Source organism: Jaculus jaculus, chromosome 4, assembly GCF_020740685.1.
Source record: "Jaculus jaculus isolate mJacJac1 chromosome 4, mJacJac1.mat.Y.cur, whole genome shotgun sequence".
Taxonomy (NCBI): Eukaryota; Metazoa; Chordata; class Mammalia; order Rodentia; family Dipodidae; genus Jaculus; species Jaculus jaculus.
The window spans coordinates 156,005,129-156,017,675 of NC_059105.1; the positions used below are offsets into that span (position 1 = coordinate 156,005,129).

At 44.8% G+C, this 12,547-nt stretch overlaps 1 protein-coding gene across 5 annotated transcripts in view; it reads right to left on the bottom strand.

Annotated features, from left to right (window-relative positions):
- Positions 1-3,789: 3,789 nt before the first annotated feature.
- The window catches only part of Iqcg (IQ motif containing G), a 40,504-nt gene continuing 31,746 nt past the window's right edge, over positions 3,790-12,547 (bottom strand). For 4 of the 5 annotated variants that reach the window (XM_045147665.1, XM_045147663.1, XM_045147662.1 and 1 more), the window contains exons 8-11: positions 11,907-11,981; positions 7,084-7,215; positions 4,713-4,814; positions 3,790-4,133 (exon numbers count right to left, since the gene is read on the bottom strand). In XM_045147665.1, the coding sequence (XP_045003600.1) occupies positions 3,999-4,133; positions 4,713-4,814; positions 7,084-7,215; positions 11,907-11,981 (444 nt within the window). In that variant the 3' untranslated portion in view covers positions 3,790-3,998. The remainder of the gene's footprint in view (positions 4,134-4,712; positions 4,815-7,083; positions 7,216-11,906; positions 11,982-12,547) is intronic. The other variant, XM_045147666.1, reaches the window with a different exon arrangement.

A 12,547-nucleotide genomic window follows, 5' to 3' on the forward strand; every position in this document is an offset into this window, starting at 1 on the left:
ATTGAAGGTGTGTACCACCATACCTGACTTTGATTTTCTTAAATAAATATTTTATTGTATTTACTCATTTGGGGGGATAGAAAGAATGGATGCACCAGGCCTACAGCCACTGCAAACTCCAGACACATGCACCACCTAGTGTATTTATTCATTTATTTGAGAGAGAGGCAGATAGAGAATGGGCATGCCAGGGTCACTAGACACTGAAAATGATGTTCAAACAACAGTACCACCTTGTACATCTTGCTTACATGGGTACTGGAGAACTGAACCTGGGTCCCTAGGCTTTGAAGGCAAGCACCTTAACCACTAAGCAATCTTTCCAGCCCACTTTCCTTATAGATAGATGATAGATACACACACATGTATTTATAATTTTTATTATTATTTATAATCAGAGAGTAGAGAGAATGGGTTGCCAGGGCCTCTAGCCAATGCAAACGAACTCCAGGCATATATGCTACCTTGTGCATCTGGCTTTACGTGTACAGAGAAATTCAACCTAGTTCATTAGGCTTTGCAGGTGAGTGCCTTAACCAATGTGCCATCTCTTTTGTTTTCTTTTTGTTTGTTTTTCAAAGTAGGGTCTCACTCTGAGTCCAGACTGACCTGGAATTCCCTATAGTCTCAGGGTGGCCTCGAACTCACAGCGATCCTCCTACCTCTGCCTCCTGAGTGCTAGGATTAAAGGTGTGCGCCACCACGCCCGGCTTATGTGCCCTTTCTTAAGGAAGCACAGACATCAAGATTGTCCTCTAATAGGATGGAATAGAAGGTTTAATTCAGTCACAAAGTGACTCAATAACAAAGTGCTGAGTGCTTCTGCCATTTGTGTGCAGTGGCATAAGGCCCTGGTGCGTCTATAACCACTCTCTATGTCTGCCACTTTGTCTCTCCCAAAGAAATAAAATACACTACAAAATTATTTGAGAGACAGGAGAGTGAGAGAATAGGTACACCAGGACCTCCTGCCACTGGAAACTGACTCCAGACACATGCACTACTCTGTTCATCTGGCTTTACATAGGTACTGGGGAATCCCAGGCCATAGGCTTTGCAGGTAAGTGCCTTTTACCACTGAACCATCTCTCCAGCCCTAGACATTCCTTTCTGAATAATCACTCTGGCGCTTGCTCTTGCTCTCTTTTTTTTTTTTTTTTTTTTTTTTGGTTTTTCAAGGAAGGGTTTCACTCTAGCCCAGACTGACCTGGATTACACTCTGGAGTCTCATGGTGGTCTTCTTGAACTCACGGTGATCCTCCTACGTCTGCCTCCCGAGTGCTGGGATTAAAGGCATGTGCCACCACGCCCGGCTTACTTGCTCTCCCTCTGAAAAAAAAAGGCTAGAGATGGTTCGATTCCCCAGCACTCACATAAGCCACATGCACAGGGAGCACATGTGTCTGGAGTTCATTTGCAGTGGCTGGAGGCCCTGGCACACCCATTCTCTCTCTCCCTCTCTGCCTCTTTCTCTCAAATAAATAAAAATAAAAGTTTTAAAAAAATATTTAAGGGGCTGGAGAGATGGCTTTGCAGTTAAGGCATATACCTACAAAGCCTAAGGACCCCAGTTCGATTTTCCAGGTCCCACATAAGCCAGATGCACATGGTGACGCATGCATCTGGAATTTGTTTGCAGTGGCTAGAGGGCCTGGTGCGCCCCATACTCATTCTCTGCTCTCCCTCTCTGTCTCAAATAAATAAATATTTTTTTAAGTTTAAAAATATATATATTAAAAAGAGAAAGCCTGGTATGGTGGCACATTTCTTTAATCCCAGCACTTGGGAGGTGGAAGATCACCATGAGTTCAAGGCCACCCTGAGACTATGTAGTGAATTCCAGGTTAGCCTGGGTCAGAATGAGACCCTACCTCAAAAAAAAAAAAAAAAATAGTGATATGACAGACTCAGTTTTTTTTTTTTTAAGCAGAAGAGGGAAAATTATTTAAAAAGAAAGAAATCTTTACTACGTGTCAGACACAGGTTAGGTATTTTCACATACCTCATCCCTGTTAGTGCTAATATCCCAGAAGATAGAAATAGTTTAGTTTCATTTGTCAAAAATATCTCTTAAAAGGGGTTGGAGAGATGGCTTAGCGGTTAAGCGCTTGCCTGTGAAGCCTAAGGACCCCGGTTCGAGGCTCGGTTCCCCAGGGCCCACGTTAGCCAGATGCACAAGGGGGCGCACACATCTGGAGTTCGTTTGCAGAGGCTGGAAGCCCTGGCACACCCATTCTCTCCGTCTCCCTCTATCTGTCTTTCTCTCTGTGTCTGTCACTCTCAAATAAATAAATAAATAAATAAAATTTCTAAAACAAAAAAAATCTCTGAGCCAGGTGTGGTGGCACTCGGGAGACAGATGTAGGAGGATAGCTGTGAGATCAAGGCCACCCTGAGAGTACACAGTGAATTCCAGGTCAGCCTGAGCTTATAAAACAAGAATCCACCTGGTAGAGGGGAATTCTCTGAACTAGCCTACGTTTGTCTTCCATACCCTTTTCTATTCCTAAACATTTGCTAGAAAAATTTATTGTAAGACATATGGCCTTTAATCCCCGTACTTGGGAGGATCGCCATAAATTCAGACTACAGCATTAGTTCCACATCAGCCTGGGATAGAGTGAGACCTTGCCTCAAAAACAAACGAAAAAAAGATATATTAATGTGATGATAAATCTAAGACAAGCAAGAACCAACATTTATTAAAACTGTAAAGTAAGGCTGGAGAGATGGCTTGGTGTTAAGCACTTGCCTGTGAGGCCTAAGGACCCCAGTTCGAGGCTTGATTCCCCAGGACCCATGTAAGCCAGATGCACAAGGGGGCGCACGCATCTGAAGTTCGTTTGCAATGGTTGGAGGTCCTGGCACGCCCATTCTCTCTCTCTCTCTCTCTGCCGCTGTCATTCTCAAATAAATAAACAACAAAAAAAAAATTTTTTTTAAACTGTAAAGTTAAGCCTGGCATGATGACGCATGCCTTTAATCCAAGCACTTGAGAAGGAAAGGTAGGAGGATCGCCGTGAGTTCAAGGCCACCCTGAGACTCCATAGTAAATTCCAGGTCTGCCTGGGCTAGTGAGACCCTACCTCGAAAAACAAAAAAAAGAAAAAAGAAAAAACAACTGTAAAGTTAAGACTACATAACTTTAAACATCATATTATAAGTCTTATTGAACATATCACTTTAATTCCTAAGAGGTCTTCACTGTGACAGTTGGGAGGTAGCTCAGTGGATAAAGTCCTCACTGTGCAACTCTGAGGACCTGAGTTCAGATCTCCAGACCCCACGTAAGAAGCCAGAAGCTGTGGCAGGCTTCGGCAGTCACAGAGCCCCTACGGTGAACAGAAGCAGCCAGGAGCGTTTCACAAGTGGAGACCACAGCGAACAAGAGGCCCTGCTTCAAAATGAGGGGGAAGCTTCTTCTCACCCCACACGCATCGTGCTCCCACACGTACATACACACATATACAAAATAATTTTAGGGGTTTTTGTTTGTTTTTTTCAAGGCAGTGTTTCACTCTATCCCAGGCTGACCTGGAATTCACTATGGAGTCTCATGCTGGCCTTGAACTCATGCCGATCCTCCTACCGCTGCCTCCCGAGTGCTGGGATTAAAGGTAACAAAATAAACAAAATAATTTTTACAGATTGTAGATAAAGTAAGGATTTGTTTTTTGAAAAAGTGTTTAAATTTGGTAAAATTGGATAAATCAAAGACATTATAGGAATGACAGATTTAATGCATGCATCACTCTCTTAAGTGAAGCAGCTTTTTTTTTTCTGGTAAGAAAGAGCAAGAGGAATTTTTAAGAGTTTAAGAGGAATCTTTATAAGGCTACTAAACACTCTTGTTCAAATCACATAGGAGGAAGCCATGCGTCAAAGTCATAGACCTCATCAGAATTTGTAGACTACTACGTCGTACGTGGGCAAAGTGAAATTCCAAGGCCTCCTTCACATCTCCAGAGAAGCAGAGGAAAGGACAAGAGATTACTGAGTCACTTCTTGCCTCTCCTTTTTTCCTTCTCTTTGCCTTTCCCTTTGGAATCCTTGCTATCATCTTTCTCTTTCCTGGGCAGCCGGAATCCTCCGATTTCCCTCCGTACCACTGTGCCTCGCCACCACGCCTGGAGCTGGAAGAGAGGAGGGAGGGAGTTCAGTCACAGTGCTCCTCTAGGGACCGCGTTCTTTTCGTGGAAAGGAAACTTCAGCACAACACCTTGTGTCTGCAGAACAGGGTCAGACTGGAAGGGTCTAGGCTGCTGTCGCTACAGCAATGCTTTCTGGCCCTACAAGGCCCAAAGATAAGCTGTGGACCCCAGTGAGGTTCAGGTAGGAAGGAAAATCAAGAAGAGAGCTGGAGGGATGGCTTAGCAGTTAAGGCATTTGCCTGCAAAGCCAAAGGACCCAGGTTCAATTCCCCAGGACCCACGTTAGCCAGATGCACAAGAGGGTGCACACTTCTGGAATTCGTTTGCAGTGGCTAGAGGCTCTGGTGCAGCCATTCTCTCTCTCTCTCCTGGTGCAGGCATTCTCTCTCGAACCCATGGTGATCCTCCTACCTCTGCCTCCCAAGTGCTGGGATTAAAGGCATGCACCACCACGCCCGGCTCTCAAAAATAAAATATTTTTTTAAAAAATCCTCATGTTCCTAGGCATTACCCGAGCTGTAGTAGTGATGTGACCCCAAGATTCTAATTGTGTCTCTCTACCTTGATGATGCTCTTGAGTTCCAAGCCATCCTGCTCCATCTTCATCCTGGTCTTCTCCTTTTCTATGCGATCTTCAATAATGACCTGCTCATACTCCCTGATCTGCAAAAGTGAACATGAACTACAAGTTGCAGTCATCTCATGGGTTAGCTATGGCCCAAGAGCCCTGCCCTTTTCAAAAAATATTTAAAATAATATATATAAAGCCAGGCATGGTGGTACACGCCTTCAATCCCAGCACTCAGGAGGCAGAGGTAGAAGGACTGCCATGACTTTGAGACTACCCTGACACTGCACAGTGAATTTCAGGTCAGCCTTGGCGAGAGTAAGACCCTCCGTCAAAAAAAAAAAAAAAAAAAAAAAACAACCAACCAAGAATTCCAGGCTGGAGAGACGACTTAGCAGTTAAGGTATTTGCCTGCCAAGCCAAAGGACCCAGGTTCCATTCCCCAGGACCAACATAAGCCAAATGCACATGGATTTCAAGTTTGTGTAGAGTGGCTGAAGGCCGTGGCATGCCCCTTCTCTCTATTTGCCTCTTTCTCTCTCAAATAAGTGAAGTTTTTCTTAAAAAAAAAAAAAAGAATTTGCTGGGTGTGGTGGCACACGTCTTTAATGTCAGCACTCGGAGACAGAGGGAAGAGGGTCAACAGGGATTCAAGGCCACCCTGAGACTACAGAGTGTGTTCTATGTCAGCCTGGGCTAGAGAGTGGAACCCTACCTCAAGAAAACAAAGGTAAAATATATATAAACTACACACACACACACACACACACACACACACACACACACACACACACATTTTTGTTTTGTTTTGATTTTTGAATCTAAGGGTCTCATTCTAGCACAGGCTGACTTGGAATTCACTCTGTAGTATCACCAGGGTGGCCTTGAACTCATAGCGATCTTCCTACCTCCGCCTCCCAAGTGCTGGGATTAAAGGCGTGCGCCACCACTTTATACACATATATTTCTTACATAAACATGAAGTGCTGTGTGTGGAGGTCCATACCTGTAATCTCAACACTCAGGAGACAGAAGCAGGAGGATCACAGCAAGTTCTATATTCACCCAGTGATAAAGCTGCTTTTTTGTTGTTGTTGTTGTCCATTTTTATTTATTTATTTGAGAGTGACAGAGAAAGAGGCAGAGAGAGAGAGAGAGAGAGAGAGAGAGAGAGAGAGAGAGAGAGAGAAAATGAGCGCACCAGGATCTCCAGCCACTGCTAACGAACTTCAGATACATGTGCCCCCTTGTGCATCTGACTAACATGGGTCCTGGGGAATCGAGCCTCAAATTGGGGTCATTAGGCTTCACAGGCAAGTGCTTAACCGCTAAGCCACCTCTCCAGTCCAAAGCTGCTTTTTATTTATTTTATTTATTTATTTTCAAGGTAGGGTCTCACTCTAGCCCAGGCTAACCTGGAATTCACTGTGTCGTCTCAGGTTGGCCTCGACTCATGGCAATCCTCCAACCTCTGCCTCCCCAGTACTAGGATTAAACCATGCCCAGCTAGAGATGAAGCTTTTTATAAATCATTTACAAATTGTCTTCAGAGTCCATAAAGTAGAAAGAGTAATACAGTATCTATCCAGGTGTGGCACTCAGGATGCTGAGGGAGGTGAATGGCCATGAATTCAAAGCCACTGTAGGTTACATAGTTCCAGGCCAGCCTAGGCTACAGAGTGAAATCCTTTCTCTAAATAACAAAACAAAAGTAACATGGACATGGGCTGCAGAGATAGTGGTTAAGCGCTTACCTGTGAAGCCTAAGGACCCCGGTTCGAGGCTCAATTCCCCAGGACCCACATTAGACAGATGCACAAGAGGGCACAAGCGTCTGGAGTTCGTTTTCAGTGGCTGGAGGTCCTGGAGTGCCCATTCTCTCTATATATGCCTTTCTCTCTATCACTCTCAAATAAATAAATAAAAAATAAACAAAAAAATTTTAAGTTCCTGGACAACAAGCCTTATATAAATGTTAATGCTGCTAGTCTTGTCCTAATTGTCTTGGGAAGAATCCCTTTGATTTACAGGCATACGTCCACTTTTTCTTTTCTTTATTCACATTCACAAGGAGAGAGACACTCGAAGAAAGAGTGTGTGATAGAGAGAGAATGCCAGAATGGGCACACCAGAACCTCCAGCCACTGCAGATAAACTCCAGACACATGCACCACCTTGTGCATCTGGCTTTATGTGGGTACTGGGGAATCCAACCTGGGTCCTTGGCTTTGCAGGCAAGTGCCTTAACCACTAGGGCATCACTCAAGCCTACAGAGTTCCACTTTTGACCCAAAATGGCTTTTTCCAGTTCCTATAGCTTAGCCAGCACTCAAGTCCTCCAGGAGCATTTCACCACCTCCTTACCATCTTTGCTAGTTCTTGAAGGTGTGACAGGTCGCTGGCCTTTGCAGCTTTGAGAGCATTTAATTCATTTTGCTTTGCTTCTGTGTCTTTATCAAATTTCTCCATCCAAAACTCTAGCTTCTCTTCAAGTTTCTGTTTGGAAAGAACATTAAAGGATGGCCTTATGACACAAAGCAGCATGATGCCAGTAGGTAAAGTCCAAGAACAAGCAAAACTTTTCTGCAGGGGTGGAAGTCAGGTCAGAGGTCATTCGCGGTGGAGGGAGGGTAAAGACTGGGTGTGTTCCTCTGTCCTCTGTGCTCGGGCATAGCACCCAACGGCAGGCAGCACCTGGAAGGGGAAAGGCTTAATCCGGCTTACACGTCCAGAGGGTACAGCCCATCGTGGGGGCAGAACGTGGCAGGGGCAGGAAACCAGTGTGAGTGTCGCACTGGCAGACAGAAGCGGAGGGAGGACAGAAACTAAGGCTGTGCTGTGAGACCTCCATTTCACTACCCAGATGAACCTTTCCTCGGCAAAGCTCCACCTCATAAAGACTTCACCATCTTCCCAAATAGTTGGGGACCAAGGGCTTAAATGCACTAACTTATGGGGGCCATTGTACCTTCAAACCAACACATTCTACATTTGACCCCCATAGACTCCATAGCCATCTCATGATGCAAAATACAGTCAGGCTGGACTAAAAGGCCCCATCATCGATCAGTTCCAAAACTATTCAAAAGTCTAAATTCTCAGCCAGGCGTGGTGGTGCCCGCCTTTAATCCCAGCACTTGGGAGACAGAGGAAGGAGGATCACCATGAGTTCAAGACCCCCCTGAGACTACATAGTGAGTTCCAGGTCAGCCTGAGCCTGAATGAGAACCTACCTCAAAAAAAAAAAAAAAATTAAAAATAAAAGTCTAAAGTTTCATATGAGACTCAAAGTAGTCTCTTAAGTGGGATTCCTGAAACTGTTACATGTTAGCCAGGTGTAGTGGCACATACCTTTAATCACAGCACTGGGGAGACAGAGAAAGGAGGATCACTGTGAGTTTTAGGCCACTCAGAGACTACATGGTGAATTCCAGGTCAGCCTGGGCTAGAGCAAGACCCTACCTGGAAAAATTGGAGGGGCTGGAGAGATGGTTTAGCAGTTAAAGTGCTTGTCTGCAAAACTAAAGGACCTAGGTTTGATTCCCCAGGACCCACATAAGGCGGGCGCACAAGGTGGCAATACATCTGGAGTTTGTTTGCAGTAGCTGGAGGCCCTAGCATGCCTATTCATTCTCTCTCTCTCCCCCTCTTCCTCACTCTCAAATAAGTAAAAATACAGTATTTTTAAAAAATATATGTATTTTGTTGTTTGTTTGTTTGTTTGAGGTAGGGTCTCACGCTAGGTTAGGGTGACCTAGAATTCACTATGTAGTCTCAGGGTGGCCTTGAACTCTTGGCAATCCTCCTACCTCTGCCTCCAGACTGCTGGGATTAAAGGTGTGTGCCACTATGCCCGGCTCTTAAAAAATACTTTTTAAGAAAGAAAAAAAAGTTAATTAAAAAAAAAAATACAGGTGATAGTAGTTCTCTAATTATTGCCCAGCACTGTAGAAAAGAATATTGAGCCAGAGAAGATAGATGACTCAGTGACAACCTGATAAATCCATGCTCTCTCTCTCTCTCTCTCTCAAATAAATATTAAAAGATAACAAAATCAGGCATGGTGGTTGGGAGGCAGAGGTGGGAGAATCTCCATGAGTTTGAGGCTACTCTGAGAGTACACAGTGAATTCCAGGTCAGCCTGGGCTAGAGTGAAACCCTACCTCAAAAAGAACAAAAATAAAAATTAGCAACAAGCCATGCCTTTAGTCCTAGCATTTGGGAGGCAGAAGTAGGAGGATCACTGTGAATTTCAGGCTAGCTTGAGACCACATAGTGAATTCCAAGCCAGCTTGGGCTAGAGCGAGACCTTACCTTAAAAAATAACTTTGGCTGGCCAGGCATGGTGGCGCATGCCTTTAATCCCAGCACTGGGAGGCAGAGGTAGGAGGATTGCTGTGAGTTCAAGGCCACCCTGAGACTCCATAGTGAATTTCAGGCCAGCCTGGGCTAGAGTGAGACCCTACCTCGAAACCCCGCCCCCCAATAAAATTAATAAAATAACTTGGGCTGGAGAGATGGTTTAGCAGTAAAGCACTTGCTTGTGAAGCCTAAGGACCCTGGTTCGAGGCTCGATTCCCCAGGACCCACGTTAGCCAGATGCACAAGGGGATGCACGCGTCTGGAGTTCCTTTGCTGTGGCTGGAAGCCCTGCTGCACCCATTCCCCCCCCCCTTCTCTCTCTCTCCCTCTGCCTCTTTCTCTGTCTGTCGCTCTCAAATAAATAAATAAAACTAAAAAACAAAAAATTTAAAAAATAACATAAGGGCTGGAAGGACAGCTAAGTGGTTAAGGCATTTGCCTGCAAAGCTAAAGGACCCACATTTAGTCCCCAGGACCCAGGTTAGCCAGATGTACAGGGGGGTGCATGCATCTGAGTTCTTTTGTAGTGGCTGGAGGCCCAGGTGGCCCAAGCTCTCTCTTTCTCTCTTTCCCTGTTTCTCTGTCAAATAAATAAATAAATAAAAATAAAAAATGAAACAAAGCCAGGCGTGGTGGCGCACACCTTTAATCCCAGCACTTGGGAGGCAGAGGTAGGAGGATCGCCATGAGTTCAAAGCCACCTGAGATGCAGACTGAATTCCAGGTCAGCCTGAGCTAGACTGAGACCCTAACTTGAAAAACCAAAAAAAAAAAAAAAAAAAAAAAAAAAAAAACCATATATATATGTGTATATACACATTTATACATACACACACACACATACACATACATACATACATACATATGGCAACAAAAACCCCAAAAGCAACCAACATATTAAGTTACAGATTTAAAAATATTTTAAGGGGCCAGGCATGGTGGCACATGCCTTTAATCCCAGCACTCAGGAGACAGAGGTAAGAAGATCACCATAAGTTTGAGCTACCCTGAGACTACATGGTTCATTCCAGGTCAGCCTGGACCAGAGTGAGACTGTACCTCAGGGGAAAAAAAATTTTAAGGGCCAGGCATGACAGTGCACACCTTTAATCCCAGCACTCGGGAGGCAGAGGAAGGAGAAGTGCTGTGAATTCAAGGCCACCCTGAGAGTCCATAGTGAATTCCAGGTCAGCCTGGGCTAGAATGAGACCTTATCTCAAAATCCCCCCCAATAATAATAATAATAATAATAATAAATAAAAATAATGTTTTAAAATAATTTTTTAAAAATCAGGACACACAAATAACTTTTTCTTTTCTTTTCTTTTTTTTTTTTTTTTTTTTGAGGTAGGGTATTGTGCTAGCCCAGGCTGACCAGGAATTCACTATAGAGTCTCAGGGTGGGCTCAAACTCATGGCAACCCAACCTCAGCCTCCCAAGTGCTGGGATTAAAGGTATGTGACCCCATGCCCAACTATAAATAACTTTTTTTTTTATTATGTAACTTTTTCGTTTGAGGTAGGATCTCGCTACAGCCCATGCAAACCTAAATTCACTCTGTATTTTCAGGGTGGCCTCAAACTCACAGCAATACTCCTACCTCTGCCTCCCAAGCACTGGGAATAAAGGCATATGCCACCAGGCCTGATCTTAATCCGAAACTTTTAAACCAAGCATGGTGCCTCACACTTATCTGAGCATTTAGTTGGAAAGGAGGATCACCATAAGTTTGAGGCCAGCCTGTGCTACAGGGTGAATTTCAGTTCAGCCTGGGCTAGCATGAGTCCTTGCCTCAAAACAAAAACCAGTTCATTTAGTAGCAAATTATGGCCATGAAGCAATGTAAGAACAAGCAACCTTGTGTGTGTGTCGAAGCATGCATGTGTACGTGAAAGCTAATTCTTTATTCCTTGCCGGTGCTGGAGGCCAGGGCCTTTCTCATGATTGGCACAGATTCTACCATTGAGTGACATCCCTGGTCTTGAGCAAACTAGTTCTTACACAAGCTGAACAAAATCCAGGTGGCACATGCATCCAGTCCAGCACTGAAGTAGGATATTCTCTGTGAGTTCAAGGCCAGCTACAGAGCTACAGAGTGAGTCTGAGGTCAGCTGGGGCTACAGTGAGACCCTAACTACAAACAAACTAACTAAAAGATATTTTTAAGTTTGTTTCCTCAGTTTTTTTTTTTTTAGATTTTTTTTAAACTTTTTTATTTATTTATTTATTTGAGAGCGACAGACAGAGAGAAAGACAGATAGAGGAAGAGAGAGAGAATGGGCACGCCAGGGCTTCCAGCCTCTGCAAACGAACTCCAGACGCATGTGCCCCCTTGTGCATCTGGCTAACATGGGACCTGGGGAACCGAGCCTCGAACCGGGGTCCTTAGGCTTCACAGGCAAGCACTTAACTGCTAAGCCATCTCTCCAGCCCTAGATTTTGTTTTTTGAGGTAGGGTTTCACTCTAGCCCGGGCTGACCTGGAATTCACTATGGAGTCTCAGGGTGGCCTCGAACTCACAGTGATCCTCCCGAGTGCTGGGATTAAAGGTGTGCTATTCTTATTCATTTATTTGTGACAGAGAGAGAAAGGAAAAGAGAGAGAGAATGGTCATATCAGGGCCTTCAACCACTGTAAACAAACTCCAGAAGCTTATGCCACCTTGTGCCTCTGGCTTTACGTGGGTTCTGGGGAATTGAACTTTAGGTCCTTTGGTTCGCAGGCAAGCGCCTTAACCCCTAAGTCACCTCTCCAGCCCCTCCTCAGTGTTTTTATGAGTGGATTTTTTTTTTTTTTTAATCAGGGGATTATTTCAGTAACTCACCTGCTGCTCTTTTCTAAGAAACACTTCAATGTCCATATGAGCTCGGTTCTCTTCTTCAGTTTTTGTCCGTAATTTCTGTAAGAACAAGAATCAAACACCAGCACTTCGGTCAGTAAGGCTGGGATCACTGCTCCTCAGGTGCATGGAGTTCCAGGAGGGTGGCGGCTTTGTTCCAGAATGTGGCATGGCTCCCTTCGACTCCCTCTGTCTTACACAGACACTGCAAGGTGGGCCTGGGGAGTCCTTGAATTTGTGGGGGCGGGGGTGGGGGAGCTGTTAGACAAGCAGACATCTCAAGGTAGGTTCTGCACACCCACTTCCTCTGTTTCCCTTCAGTGGCTCTTCACCCTATTTGTGAGACATGGACTCTCACTGAACATGAAACTCACCCATTCAGCTCGACTAGCTAGCAAGCTGGCCAGCCCCAGAGAGCCTGCTCAGTGCTGGGAATATAAGCATGTGCTACCCCACCTGGCAATTTGTTTGTTTGTTTGTTTTATTTTTTCAAGGTAAGGTCTTACTCTGGCTCAGGCTGACCTGGAATTCACTACTCTGTAGTCCCAGGATGGCCTCGAACTCATGGAAATCCCCCTATCTCTGCCACCCGAATGCTGGGATTAAAGGCATGCGCCACCATGCCC